This window comes from Pistacia vera, unplaced genomic scaffold (genome assembly GCF_008641045.1).
Source record: "Pistacia vera cultivar Batoury unplaced genomic scaffold, PisVer_v2 Contig406, whole genome shotgun sequence".
Classification (NCBI taxonomy): Eukaryota; Viridiplantae; Streptophyta; class Magnoliopsida; order Sapindales; family Anacardiaceae; genus Pistacia; species Pistacia vera.
The window spans coordinates 1,021,246-1,036,846 of record NW_022196231.1 but is presented as its reverse complement, the minus strand read 5'-3'; the positions used below and the strand labels follow the sequence as shown (position 1 = coordinate 1,036,846).

Here is a 15,601-nt window from a genome sequence, read left to right as displayed (position 1 = left end):
TGGCGCACAAATGCATGGTCACCCAACTCTTTTTCACGCATTCCAGATCTGATTTCAAGCAAAGGAAATGAACGACAAAGGCCAGCGGACACACCCATGTAGGGATTTCGCGGCGACAGCTTCTAACGATTGACTAACGCCGAGATTCAGAGCAAGAGGGAGTGAGGACTGTGCTTCAAATGTGACGAAAAATACAGTCCCACGCACCATTGTAGGGCAAGATCACTACAGATCCTTTTAGTAACTGATGAAGACTCGTCGGAAAAGGAAGAACCCAGCTCTGACAACGATGATGATGCCAACCCAACAGGTAATCCATTGGCTTTGTCTATAAACTTGATTGTAGGTATGACGATGGATAAAACTTTGAAGATCCTGGTAATGATTGGAGATGAGACAGTGATTGTATTGGTTGATAGTGGGGCATCCCACAATTTCATCTCAAAGGAGCTGGTACGGAAGCTAGGCTTGAACTTGGAGAAGGGGAAACAATTTGGAATAATGGTAGGAAATGGTTTTACCGTCAGGGGAGAAGGGATTTGTAGAAATGTGAGTATGAGGATCCAGGAGGTGGAGTTGACACAGGATTTTTTCCCCTTTAATTTAGGTGGAGCTAATGTGGTGTTAGGGATATCTTGGTTGAGCACGTTAGGAGATGTGTACTCTAACTGGAAAAATTTAACCATGGCGTTCGATAGTAACAGGAGGAGGATTGTGTTGCAAGGTGATCCTTCGTTAGTTAAGACTGTAGTCTCTCTAAAAGCCATGCTCAAGACACTACAGAGTGAGGGTGCAGGGTATGTAGTAGAGTTTTGTTCCATTGAGAGGAAAGTCAAAGAGCAGAGTGAACCCATGGAGCCAGAAGTTGTTGCATTACTTAAAGAATTCCACCAACTGTTTGACCAACACCCTTGTCTCCCACCAAGGAGACCAACTGACCATGCCATAACCATCCAACAATCCTCCAAACCCCCTAATCTACACCCCTACAAATATTCCTACACTCAAAAGAATTGAGATGGAAAGGCTGGTGGGTGAAATGCTGATGTTCGGAATAATTCAACCGAGTACTAGTCCATTTGCAAGCCCGGTGTTGTTAGTTAAAAAGAAAGATGGAAGCTAGCGATTTTGTGTTGACTACCACGCCCTTAACAACATAACCATACCTGACAAATTTCCCATATCTTCAATTGATGAGTTGTTAGATAAGTTGGCTGGAGCAACAGTTTTTTCTAAGCTGGATTTGAAATCCGGACATCACCAGATCAGAGTTAGGCCCGAGGATGTGCCAAAAACAGCTTTCCAAACTCACGAGGGGCATTACGAATTCCTGGTCATGCCAGTTGGGTTGACTAACGCCCTCTCCACTTTCCAGGCTTTGATGAACACCATTTTCAGACCAGTTTTAAGGAAGTTTGTACTGATATTTTTTGACGACATCCTAGTCTACAACCCTAACCTAGAAGCCCACCTCACTCACTTGCGATACACCTTCCAAATCTTGACCGACAATGAGTTGGTTGTCAACCAAAAGAAATATATATTTGGTCAATTGAAGTTAGAATATTTGGGACATTTGATTTCTGCGAATAGGGTGGAAGCAGACCCAACCAAAGTTGAATCAATGCTATCTTGGTCTGTTCCACAAACTATCAAAGGGTTGTGGGGATTCGTGGGATTAACAGGGTATTACCGTCGATTCGTGAAAGATTATGGGTCGATAGCTCAACCGTTGACTAAACTACTTCAGAAAGACGCCTTCGGGTGGAATGAACAGGCCCAACAAGCCTTTGATAACCTGAAAAAAGCCATGTCATATGTTCCTCTCTTGGCTGTACCTAATTTCAGTCTCCCTTTTGAAGTCCACACCGACGCATCGGGCCAAGGATTGGGAGCTGTCTTACTTCAAAACCAGCATCCCATAGCATTCATCAGCAAAGCATTTTCCCATCAGTCAAGGCAAAAATCAGTATATGAAAGAGAGTTAATGGCCATAGTATTCGCAGTTCAAAAATGGAGTCACTACCTCAGCGAACAAAAGTTTACTACCAAAACGGACCAGCGTAGTTTGCAGTTCTTGATCGATCAGAGGGTGAAAACACCTGAACAGCAAAAATGGCTTTCTAAGCTTCTCGGGTACTCGTTTGAGATCGTGTATCAACCAGGTAGTTCAAACCATGTGGCTGATGCCCTCTCCCGCAGAGAAGACATGGAATTCACTGCTGTCTCGATAGTTAACTTCTCAGAATTCGATGATCTGGCGGCTGAAGCACAGCAAGATGCGAAGCTTCGAACTATCATCCAAGTTTGCTTTTCGATCCCCAGAGTCACCCAAATTACAATCTACACCGCAGTTGTCTGCTCTACAAAAACAGGTTGGTGGTTCCCAAATCTTCTAAATTTATTCCGCGGTTGTTGGAAGAATTCCACAACAGTCCTACCGGTGGCCATTCTAGATTTTTTAGAACCTACAAACGGGTGACGAATCTGGTTTTTTGGGAGGGAATTAAAAGAGATGTTCAGACTTTTGTTCAACGGCGTGCCACTTGTCAACTGAATAAACATTCAGCTCTTAAGCCTGCGGGTCTTCTCCAACCTTTACCCATTCCCACCCAGGTATTCGAAGACATTAGTATGGATTTTATCGAGGGGCTGCCCAAAGCCAAAGGATACGACACGATATTGGTAATGGTGGATCGATTAACTAAGTAGGGTCACTTCCTCCCCTCATGTCACCCATACACGGCCAAGGAAGTGGCTGATCTGTTTGTTTTGGAGGTTGTCCGCCTGCATGGGTTTCCAAACTCAATTGTATCCGACAGAGACTGAGTGTTTGTCAGTCAATTTTGGCAAGAATTGTTTAAGGCCGCAGGTACCAAGCTGAAATTCAGTTTCGCGTACCATCCTCAAACCGATGGCCAAACGGAGGTAGTTAACCGTTGTTTAGAAGCCTATCTCTGTTGTTTTTGCAACAACCAGCCTAAGCAATGGCCACGGTCGGTAGCCTGGGCCGAATTTTGGTATAATTCTACTTGTCATAGTGCCGCCAAGATGACCACTTTCAGAGCACTATACGGCCGCGACCCGCCCACTCTTCTCCGCTTCACCGACTACCCTTCATTGGTTGAAGAAGTCAATCAACAAATGGCTGATCGTAATGCCATGTTGGACACACTGAAAAATAACCTGAGTAATGCCCAAAACCATATGAAATCACAGGCACATGCCCATCGTCGGGATGTTAACTTTTAGCCAGGAGACCAGGTGTTTTTGAAGCTTCAGCCTTACCGCTTCAGGTCCTTGACTTCAAACTCAATGAAAAGTTGAGTCCTCGTTCTTATGGACCATTTTCCATTTTGGAAAAAATTGGACAGGTTGCATATAAGCTGGAGCTGCCTTCAACAGTCAAAATTCATCCCCTTTTTCACGTCTCTCAGCTCAAGCGTAGTTTGCACAGCTCAGTTCCTATCCAACCTCTACCACCCGGCCTCACAGAGGACATGGAGCTACAAGTTCAGCCGAAATCTGTCCTGGTTGTCCGCACTCTAGTGAATGGCTCTCAAGAAGTCCTTATCAAGTGGAAGGATTTAGCCCCATTTGAAGCAACCTGGGAATTAGCCGACACTATCACTCTTCAATTTCCTCACTTTCACCTTGAAGACAAGGTGGCTCTTCAAGGGAAAAAGAGGGGGGGTGGGGGGTGTATTGATAGACCACCCATCAAGAAGGTTTACCAGCACAGAGGGCACAAGGGTAAAAAGCCACCAACAGATTTGGTTGGAATTGGAGAAGCATGTATCAATGGAGAGAGACTAACAAAATTGAAGAAAACTGCTTGAGTGGAGAGAAGCAGGAGGCAGGTGACATGTGAAGCAATTAGTTAGAGGGAATAAAAGTTGTTAGCTGATTCATGTATAAAAGGGAAAGCCTTTGGTTGAAAAGGAGGATTTTGTAAAAGTGTGAATCAGGGAGGTCCCCAGCTCCTCGAACTGCTGGGATATCTGCTGTAATTTCTTTCGTTTCATTCCTGGAATACTACTCTGTTATTTACCATTTTCAGTTCTTAATATCAATCTGATTAAATCCATCCCAATTTGTCTTGTGAAAACACTTGAGAACTGGTGCATTGTCTGAATTATTGGTTGCTTGTTGCTTGTTAATCCTGGGGTTTTATCAGTTTACATATATGTTTATATATTCTACCTCAACATAACAAAAGAGTCAGGCTACAAAAGGAACAAGAAATGTTGACTGAGAAGATAAATACTCAAAATGAAATTCACACCTCTGCAAGAGAAGAGAAATATCAGCAGCTTCTGGTGCCTTTCGCTGCTTTTGTTGCCCATAAATTTGGCATGAGACAACATAAGTAAACTTCAAATCTGCTTGAGCCCGTGACTCACGTGATAACTCAAAACCTTGGGTCAGAGGCAAGCTATTTTGAGTATAATCCACTATTAACAAAAAAAGAAACTGTGTAAGTGTATCCATGCCTCTCACTTAGACAAGAATAGGCCAGTGTTACATATGTTGCAGCAAATACCTCCCAGTGATCTCCTTTCCAAATAACTCTGTAGCATTAAAGCTCTTCTGTAATACATCATACCACGCACTGCATTTCNGCCAAACGGAGGTAGTTAACCGTTGTTTAGAAGCCTATCTCTGTTGTTTTTGCAACAACCAGCCTAAGCAATGGCCACGGTCGGTAGCCTGGGCCGAATTTTGGTATAATTCTACTTGTCATAGTGCCGCCAAGATGACCACTTTCAGAGCACTATACGGCCGCGACCCGCCCACTCTTCTCCGCTTCACCGACTACCCTTCATTGGTTGAAGAAGTCAATCAACAAATGGCTGATCGTAATGCCATGTTGGACACACTGAAAAATAACCTGAGTAATGCCCAAAACCATATGAAATCACAGGCACATGCCCATCGTCGGGATGTTAACTTTTAGCCAGGAGACCAGGTGTTTTTGAAGCTTCAGCCTTACCGCTTCAGGTCCTTGACTTCAAACTCAATGAAAAGTTGAGTCCTCGTTCTTATGGACCATTTTCCATTTTGGAAAAAATTGGACAGGTTGCATATAAGCTGGAGCTGCCTTCAACAGTCAAAATTCATCCCCTTTTTCACGTCTCTCAGCTCAAGCGTAGTTTGCACAGCTCAGTTCCTATCCAACCTCTACCACCCGGCCTCACAGAGGACATGGAGCTACAAGTTCAGCCGAAATCTGTCCTGGTTGTCCGCACTCTAGTGAATGGCTCTCAAGAAGTCCTTATCAAGTGGAAGGATTTAGCCCCATTTGAAGCAACCTGGGAATTAGCCGACACTATCACTCTTCAATTTCCTCACTTTCACCTTGAAGACAAGGTGGCTCTTCAAGGGAAAAAGAGGGGGGGTGGGGGGTGTATTGATAGACCACCCATCAAGAAGGTTTACCAGCACAGAGGGCACAAGGGTAAAAAGCCACCAACAGATTTGGTTGGAATTGGAGAAGCATGTATCAATGGAGAGAGACTAACAAAATTGAAGAAAACTGCTTGAGTGGAGAGAAGCAGGAGGCAGGTGACATGTGAAGCAATTAGTTAGAGGGAATAAAAGTTGTTAGCTGATTCATGTATAAAAGGGAGAGCCTTTGGTTGAAAAGGAGGATTTTGTAAAAGTGTGAATCAGGGAGGTCCCCAGCTCCTCGAACTGCTGGGATTTATCTGCTGTAATTTCTTTCGTTTCATTCCTGGAATACTACTCTGTTATTTACCATTTTCAGTTCTTAATATCAATCTGATTAAATCCATCCCAACTTGTCTTGTGAAAACACTTGAGAACTGGTGCATTGTCTGAATTATTGGTTGCTTGTTGCTTGTTAATCCTGGGGTTTTATCAGTTTACATATATGTTTATATATTCTACCTCAACATAACAAAAGAGTCAGGCTACAAAAGGAACAAGAAATGTTGACTGAGAAGATAAATACTCAAAATGAAATTCACACCTCTGCAAGAGAAGAGAAATATCAGCAGCTTCTGGTGCCTTTCGCTGCTTTTGTTGCCCATAAATTTGGCATGAGACAACATAAGTAAACTTCAAATCTGCTTGAGCCCGTGACTCACGTGATAACTCAAAACCTTGGGTCAGAGGCAAGCTATTTTGAGTATAATCCACTATTAACAAAAAAAGAAACTGTGTAAGTGTATCCATGCCTCTCACTTAGACAAGAATAGGCCAGTGTTACATATGTTGCAGCAAATACCTCCCAGTGATCTCCTTTCCAAATAACTCTGTAGCATTAAAGCTCTTCTGTAATACATCATACCACGCACTGCATTTCCATAATAACCAATTACTTTCATAATAGAAACCAACCAACTGCACATAATATATATAGTTTCATTTTGTGCTTACCAACATAATATGAGAACCATATAATCTCCGAAACAAAAAATATTTTTGACAAAAATGCACATTTCATTAAGACAACCAGACAATACAACAATGAATCAACTATCAAAATTTTGAAATTCAAATAATGTCTACACAGTTACATCAAATAATGGGAAAACAACCCCAGAACAATAATAGGAAGAAAAAAACCATCACTTTTCACACAAGAGAGAACTAGATTTTGTCAAAAACTTTACAAAGAAGTAAAATATGAGACTAGTAACAAGAGAATTCTAACCAGTCCTGGCCAAAGTTTGCCCTCGATAAGATACCCAAAATCGAAGTTCCAAAGAATCACTTGAATTTTCTTGAAGATCTACCTCTCCACCAGACTCGCTTTGACCAATGCGTTCCAAGAAATTCTCCCATTCATCTAAAATAGAAAAAAAAAATCCACAACCAAGTTTTTAAAAGAAATAACCGCATAAAATATAAAATAGCACCACCTAAATGAGATTAAAAGACCAATGATCACATCTTAACCAATAAATAATATACGCCTTGAAGGAAAATTTATCAAGAAAGTGGAAGACAAGGGGATTTTTTTTCTTTCCTAACAAAAAAATAAATAAATAAAATAAAATAAAAACTGAAGAAAAGAAACCCAAACCTTTACAGACAAAGGCAAACATCTGTAATAGTCACCTCAAAAGCATATAGACTCATCACAGATGCTTCAAGATACAAATTACAGACTCGATAGCACATAATCTGTCAAGTGAATGGTGGAAAAACTTGCTATATTTTAACTAATCTAGAATAATGCAATTCCTGGACGCTATCCAAAGATGAAGAATTAGGCACAGTTTGAGTAGCAGCATGTTGGCATTCTAACAGACACAAGATGTAGGTAATCCACATATAATGTTGAGAACATAATCCTTCAAACAACGCAATTTATAAACATTCATGACAAGGAAAACAAAACTATTATTGATTTTAAGAATAAAAAACAAACAGTTATACAAACTTGTACTACTGCTGAATATTGAAATTTTTTTATAGGATATTGAATATTGAAAACTAGAATCTAGCACTACAAAACATGCTAGTAAAAGAAAAAGAAAAAGGAACCTTGAAGAGGAGGAAGTCAAAAAAATACCTGGAAATATTTTCTGAAGATAGAAAAGAATTGATATTCCATCCTCATTTTCTTTCTGTAGATCAGAGATACTGTAAAGTACAGTCTCACTGTAGTATGGGGTGAAGACACTATTCTCGAACAAAACAAACAAACAAACAAGTAAAACATAAATACAGACGAATAAGATGCATTTCTCACTAAAATTATTAATTCATGTATATGATATAAAAATTTGTATATACCAGAATGGTATCATTTCAGAAACTGGCGTTGCTGGTGGCATGTCCATAAATAAAGAATTGGCGAAAAATTCTAATCTTCTTCTTGCTTCAAGATTCTTTGGAATATTAGCAGCAGAATCCTTTACAGTAAGAAGAAGATACAATCGCTTCACCTGCTCCTTCTGTGATAATAAACAGAATAAAGTGGATAATGTAAATGCAAACACAAAAAACCAAGCCAAAATATTTTTCTAGAAAGCAGTTTATTGGGGGCAAATTTGAATATGCTTACAATTTCCGGGTCTCTAGGCCATTCTATACTAGAAAACAAGCGACGTTCATTTCTTGCTCTAGCCAAAATGTTCCATGTGTCAAGCTGCTCCCTGAAGAGAAGAAGTAAAAAGATAAACATTAAACTGAACTAGTACTCAAAAAAATGTTCGACAAACACACATAGCCAGCCACAAACCTTAAATCAGATGACAGCAGGTCATGTGTAACAACCTCGTATATGTCAAATAAAGCTTTTGCAGCACCGTTTGCAAGATCCGGATTTTCATTCCTCTGACACAGTTCAGTTTTTATTATGAATATGAAGCTACAACAACAGCATATATATAAAACACACAATATCCTGACATAAAATATTTTAACCTAAAAGAACAAATCAAAATCCTTACACAAACCAAATCAAAGCTCAATCAGCATAAATCAACCCCAAATCTAAAACCCAAACACAAATCAAATTGATAGCTAAAAAAACCCATAAACCAACCCAGATTGCTTGAACCCATGGAGAAACTTGTCACCAAAAAAAGTAAAAAATAAAAAAAAAATAATTAGAGGTGGTGGTGCCGCAACATCACTCTGCAAGGTGCAGTGGCACAGCGACACTATCACATATTCACAGCCAGGGGTCTCTTCTAATATTTCCAAAACCATGGGAGCGTTTGAGACTTAACCATTCCCAGGGGGGTAAATAAAAAAAACTCAATTGTAAATAATGATCAAGGGTGTATCACACAATTTGTCAATAACAGTATGATAACTATGATATATAGACCAACTAAATTATCCATACATCATTTAGCATAAGGGAAAAGCAACATGCAAGTAAGTTATCCATACATTTACCATATAATGGAGACAGAAACATTGAATAGAAGTTTTTAAAAAAAATCCAATAACAGAGAAATCAATATTCTAATTTTTATCAAAAACTGTTAAACTACATTAGAAAATAATAATGAGACAGGTAAATCAATGGATTGTATATCCACAACAATATCAAAGAAGGGGAAAACAAATGCATACAAAACAGTGACAAAAACTAGTTTTATGACTTTCCTAATGGTAAAATAATAACAGAGATAACTACTCAACCAATTAGCTTATATTCACAAGAAATATTCCAAAACGTTATTCACATAAATATATGCATGATAAACTAAGGACATATTTTGGTCTTCTTTTGAAAAATTAGCTTCCAAATTTGGAAATACAAAATTGAATTTTGAATCTCAAGAGTTGATAATCGGTTTGGTATCATGTTATGAAAACATTGATAATAAAAAAAAAAAATGTAATTAATATTAATTATTGTAATGCATTATAAAAATTCTCAGAAAAATTTATAAAAATAAGTTAAAAGCCCTTACAAAGAATTAATAAGAATATCAAATAACTCAAAAGTATATTTTGTTTCTAAGAAAGGAACTTCACCAAAGAAAAAAAATGAAAGCAACTCTTTCCAATTCCTTTATAAATTTTCTATTTTCTGAGCACTTAATTGGAAAACTGCTGCCAATGTGTTTAGCTTGTTTCTGAATTCTTAATACACATCATTTTGCAAAAAGGAAAATAAAGGAAGATGAGTTCACCCTAACTAAGGAAACACTTAGCAGGAAATTAGAAAAGATGGGTAAAAGGATTACCCACAAATTTATAAGCTTCAATTCTTTCAATTGAAAATATGCAGCAGAAAATGAAAGAAAGCTCAGATATTATACAGTATTAATTTCAAATTTATTTTCCAATAAAATAAATGACGACTGAATTTCATAAAACATATACCAGAAGCCCAAACAAAGCAGAAAATCTTGTCAACACAAGTGGAATCTTCTTCAGAGTCAAGGTTGTAAAAAGTGAACCATCCGATATACTGTTATTAATTTCTCGGAAAATCCTTTCAACCCTGTTACAACGAAAAAAAGTCATGTGTCAGCCCTCATCAAAGAGATTTTTTTGTGGATAAGAAAAAAACCAATGATTAGAAATTCATGACATATTAAGAAACTACGCTAAATCTTTTACGGTCAAAACCAAAACAATAACAGCTGCCTGAACAATTCATACCAAAGTCTCCCTTCACCATCAACCAACGAATGTAAAATCTTTTCAACACTGTAGTAGCACTCCTGAACAGCATATGCCATGTATTCATCCCTACATATTCTATTCCAAAGATCAGCCGGCGTATCTTTGCAGTCCAAAGCCAAATCGATTGCTAAAAATATCTGGAAAATCATATTGTCCAACAAAAATGTGAAATTTTTAGTGCTGTGCACTGCGTAATATTGTAGGCTCGAACAAGTTCCAGTTAATGTTTGAGAGGTTTAACCTTACTGCTGAGAAGAAACAAAGGCCATTGAACTAATCGTAGACTTCCTGCATTGCTAGGGATGGAAAGCAAGTCCATCTCCCTGAAATGGCAGAAAAAACATATGACAGTCTGCGAATACCACCCACAGCTTTTAAAACCATGAAAGAAACACAATAAAGCAGGCTCCAACATTACCTATTACTAATAAAATCTTCCTCACGCAAACTTTTGATAATCTCATTCCAAAATGGAGAAAAAATAGATGCATATTCCCTGTTCAATTCTTGAGCAACCTGCACGAACCACACAAAGGACCGACCACAAGTTAATCATCCAAATCAAATATTGTTCATAGTATTACGTATTTATCAAGTTGAAATATCTCCTGTCCCAAAAAAAAAACAGGCAGATTTGTGTAACATTTGTTACACAAATAGTGAATTAAAAAAAGGCAGCAACCTACACACAAACGCACAAACACAGTGAAACGCAGCCAGGCACCCAAAAAAGAAGAAGATAAAACACAAACCCATACTTGCACCCACAAGCACGCATATGAGTACACACATATAAATAAAACCTTAAAATGATAAATCTCCTATGTCCTGACATAAGAAACCAGACTTAAATTATTCAAAAACATTATGTGTTTACTGAAGTAACTTAGCTATTTTGTCTTTAAGAATTTGTACAAGGCTCATATAATCCTTGGCTGTTCCTAAATGCAGTTGGAAGCCGTAATGAAAACACAAGTCAACGTGAAACCTCCCAGGTATAAATTAACGAGTACATAAATTTAGATAAATTCAACTAAAGTGAAACATCACGTATAACATTACCATTTCCTGTTACCGGGAACTAGGAAGTTAGTGTATAACAGAGTTTATGTGTTGGTTTCAACACTGCAACAAATATAGACATCATTGAAGATTAAGTTAGAGGGAGCAACTTAAAATAAATCACACACCTGAGGTGCTTGTTCGTCAAATGTCATCCTGGAAGAGTACAATGGTAGAGAAGTTACTTGCAAGATATAATAGAAAAAGCAATACAAATGAGATGTACAAGAAAAAGCAATACAAATGAGATGTACAAGAAAAAGCATACATACAATACCATAAATTTCAACATCACAAATTACTCAGTTAACTTCACAGGCCCCACCCAATTATCAACAGCTATCAAGCGGATTGAAATAAGAAAACAGTCCATAAACATTTTCATTGGAAAGAAATAGGATCTCGGATAAGTATACTTAGGACACTCAATTAAACAAAGCCATGTCCCCACTTTCCAAGTCCAACTAAATTAATCCCATTCTGGCATATGCTTGCTAAGCCACTATTTATTTCATCAAAGCCTCCACCAATTGAAAAGTTATGGGTGCTAACATTTTAAATGAGATTACAATTTGACTTAGGAAATAAGTAGGGTAGGCATTTGGATAAAACTTTAAAATGGATTAATACTTCTACAGGAATATTAGATAAAATTAAGACCTGTAAGCATCACAATCCAAATACCTTTTTGCCTGTGGAGAAACAAGGTTCTTGACAAAGGCTTCTGGAAAGCTCTCAAAACGTTTGTGCACCATTTCAATTGAACGTATCTGTCATAAATCAACATTAAGCAATTGGCATGACAAGGATACTGATGAAGGGAGATTTTCACTCAGATATCAGGAGAAAGAATAATTAGTAAAGAAAACAAAATAAAATGGATTGTACAAAACTCATATAAGATACTCATGAACAGTATGAAGGATATCAATACCTCGCCTAATCGAGCCCGTGCACCCATTACACCACCAATAATTGCAGACAAGACAGTGTACCATATGTGAATATCCATGAGATAGATCTATAGAATAATACAAAATGTAAGGAAACTTCGAAGTTGCAAAGTAATGTAAGAATACTGACTGACGTTTAATATTTGCATAGACATATTGTCTTTTGTTCCAATCAAGGTAACAAAGCCAAAAATAAAGATAGGTTCCGTGTTAGACATCTGAACTAAGCAACCATGTATCCAATCAGTACATCAATACCCTCCATTCCATGCACTTGTTTTAGAACTTCAAATGGATATTACATGATAAATATCAGCTGAAAAGCTAATCTAAAGTCATTCCTATAGGCATAATCAGAACAAAATTGAATGTACTCACCGCAATAACAGGAGCCCATAGACTAGCTACAGTCAAAACATTGTTATTATCTGCAAAATCACACACAATCAATAATAAATACCAACTTTTCTTCAAGAAAAAGGAACCAAGAACAAGAAGAAGAAGTAGTAGTAGTAGTAGTAGTAGTAGTAGTAGTAGTAGTAGTAGTAGTAGAAGAAGAAGAAATGATTATGACAGTACAATAATAATAATGATAATAACAATAATTTGAAAGAGACATAAAATTCAAAGAAAAGCTCAAATATGTAATAAAGGAACGTTGAAGTGTGACACTAACTATAACTTCCACCAACTCCAAACAAAATTTTGAAATATTGAGATGTGACGCAGGAGGAGGTACAGAACATCCGAAATAACCTTAAGTCACCTGATACAACAACATATAACTCCTTGTGTGTGTTGTTTCAGCTACTTTTTAGGTGATTTGCTTGAAATAAATCATTGGTTTTTTGGTGAGAAAGTGAAGAAAACAGTGGAGACTTGTGGGCTAGAGTTTACTATTTCTCTGAGCTTCAATTGCCAAGAAGATTAAATGTCACCTTTTTTCCTTATTCATCTTACTAGGGAAGGAGTTTTGGGTAGATTTTAATAGTTTTTTGGCTTTTGTACAAGGGAGGTTTTATTATATATAGAGATGTTTCCCCTTGTTTGTTTATTCTTCATAAACACCTAGTCCATAGACGTTTCTTTGCATACTTTAAAAAATTAAGCTTTAGTACAAAGTTTATTATTTCCTAAAATAAAAACAAATAAATAAAGACTCTTAACTCACACATTACATTGATATATCAAGCTCTCAACCTGCAAAAAATGTTAACAACAAGGTTTGTCTTTTACACTTAAATGTTTAAGGTATCATTATTTAGGGGTGTAAACGACCCTAGCCGAGTATCACTCTAAACGAGCTTGACTCGGTTAAGCATTAGACAAGTTCGAGTCGAGTCACGAGTTAGCAGAGTCAAGAAAATTCGACTCATGACTCGACTCGTTTATAATCGAGTCGGCTCGTGACTCAACTCGAGCTCGTTTAACTCAACTCGAAAAGTTCGATTATGACTCGATTAACTCAAGCTCGAATTGGCTCGATTATGCCTTGATTACGGCTCGTTTGACCTTTTTTTTATATAACCTGCAGATCTTGTTTTACACAAATCATATCCAATTTTTGGTAAATTTGCATCCAAATCAATATAAACAATGTATTACACAACAAATTATACAATCCGAGACAAAAAAAAAAAAAAAAAAAAAAGGGTTTTTGTGTTTGCAGTTGTCGACGATTGGATAGTTCTTGTGTTTGTGGGTGGCTGGGTGTGATTTTGGGGAAATCGGGGTTTCTTGATAATTAGTAATGTGAAAATAGAGTTTATGATTTTGGGGAAATCGTTTATGCGATTTGGGTTAATTGGGGTTAAGGGTTAATTTACAATTTTTTAAACCTTTTGCATGTCAAATTACAAGACAGACCTAAAACTCATATTTTTTTTAGAAAAACCCTAAATGAGCCACTATTGACTCACAAGCCGAATCGAGCCAAGCCGGGGTAGACTCGAACTCAACTCGGTACCTAATTCGAGTCTTACTCGAGCCGAGCCGACTCGCGAACGGCTCGGCTTTACTGACACCCCTATCATTATCCTCTTCATTAGTCTATTGTACTTAGATTTCAAGAGCTGACTTTGAGCTGTTTTTCTTCAATCTGATTGCTTTCACGTCATTTCTTCAAATTAACCCTAGTACCATAACATTTTGCTGGTTTCATAATCCTGGGATTTTATTTTATTTTATTTTATTTTTGAGTTTCAAATAATCAATGTCAAAAACTCCCAAAAGCTATCACTTTTGAAAATGAGACCTAAGAAGAGGTGACTTTATTGCGGCTGCATATCTCAAGATTCCAGGAAAATTGGGCACTCTTCATATATCATATGTACAAGTCAAGGTTTCTTATGTACAGTACAAAAAATTCTAAATATAGTTCGAAATTGATTAATCAAATGGTATTGAACAACCAAACAACCTATCAAAAGATAAACAACAACATAAAATCGATAGATGGATAGCAAGGCTTACTCTTTGAGATCAAATCATGCCATGAATACTGAAGAGATGGCAGGTCAACGATAATCCTCGTGGGTTTAACAAGAGGTCTGATCTGCAACAGGATAATAGCAAATGTTAATAATATTCAGATATGTAAAAACTATCGGCATATTTTCAAACGACAAATCGGCAAGTAACCTATTCTAACAGTTAAAAATGTAAATGAACATCACAGAGTAATCCTTGCCTCAAGAAAGTATGCAAATAAGAACTTGCAAACAAAGATCACCAACCAAAACAGCACATACCTGCAGTATTTGAAACAGAACGAAAAATCAATAAATAGAAGCCTTTTCAAAATTCAACTGTAGTAAGGTCAGATTATATGGTTACATATTTAATATCCTAACAAGTATACAACATATTATACTCCATATTATCAGATCTAGAAATGAAATACTATAAGAGAAAATTTAAAAGTAAATTCAGGGTTCATGTTGCAAATTCCAAATGAATTTGAACAGATTACGAATGCACTTTTTGTACACCTCAATTTGTTAAATAAAATTCTACTATTTCCGATTAAAAACAAAACCACTGGCAACCAATCGTATGTCTCCAAGCACATACTATTTTCATCAAAATAAACACTAATATGGATAATCGTGAACAAATAATTCATATATATGAAGACCCAAAACAACACGTCACAAGTTATTCTGAGATGCAGCCATGAAATTCTCTAGCTGCAGACAATGCAGAGAAAACATACAAAACACTTGCATCTCTAACCACATCCACAGATAAGGCACACTAGTAACAATGGTTAAGAACACTTTACGATCACAAACTAACATACAAAAAAAGTTCTTTTATTATTATTTTTTTTTTTTTTTAATTCCACAATATAACAAACCTGCAGTAGTCACTAATCCTCTCATAAAGACCTCTACCAACATAGTATCGCTCCTGAAATATGCAAGATATATTGAAAAAATGAATTGTTTATCACCATCTAC

General features: G+C 37.1%; 1 protein-coding gene across 2 annotated transcripts in view; it reads right to left on the bottom strand.

Annotated features, from left to right (window-relative positions):
• LOC116142235 (callose synthase 10) overlaps positions 1 to 15,601 on the bottom strand; it is a 39,500-nt gene that overhangs the window by 13,150 nt on the left and 10,749 nt on the right. The window contains exons 17-34 of one of the 2 annotated variants that reach the window (XM_031427671.1): positions 15,499 to 15,551; positions 14,830 to 14,890; positions 14,613 to 14,694; positions 12,519 to 12,568; positions 12,122 to 12,208; positions 11,872 to 11,957; positions 11,316 to 11,343; positions 10,544 to 10,641; positions 10,367 to 10,448; positions 10,102 to 10,262; positions 9,820 to 9,940; positions 8,216 to 8,310; positions 8,039 to 8,129; positions 7,768 to 7,928; positions 7,544 to 7,653; positions 6,680 to 6,814; positions 6,251 to 6,319; positions 5,993 to 6,161 (exon numbers count right to left, since the gene is read on the bottom strand). In XM_031427671.1, coding sequence (XP_031283531.1) covers positions 5,993 to 6,161; positions 6,251 to 6,319; positions 6,680 to 6,814; positions 7,544 to 7,653; positions 7,768 to 7,928; positions 8,039 to 8,129; positions 8,216 to 8,310; positions 9,820 to 9,940; positions 10,102 to 10,262; positions 10,367 to 10,448; positions 10,544 to 10,641; positions 11,316 to 11,343; positions 11,872 to 11,957; positions 12,122 to 12,208; positions 12,519 to 12,568; positions 14,613 to 14,694; positions 14,830 to 14,890; positions 15,499 to 15,551 — 1,739 coding nt within the window. Of the gene's footprint in view, positions 1 to 5,992; positions 6,162 to 6,250; positions 6,320 to 6,679; positions 6,815 to 7,543; positions 7,654 to 7,767; positions 7,929 to 8,038; positions 8,130 to 8,215; positions 8,311 to 9,819; positions 9,941 to 10,101; positions 10,263 to 10,366; positions 10,449 to 10,543; positions 10,642 to 11,315; positions 11,344 to 11,871; positions 11,958 to 12,121; positions 12,209 to 12,518; positions 12,569 to 14,612; positions 14,695 to 14,829; positions 14,899 to 15,498; positions 15,552 to 15,601 lie in introns of both variants that reach the window. The other variant, XM_031427672.1, reaches the window with a different exon arrangement.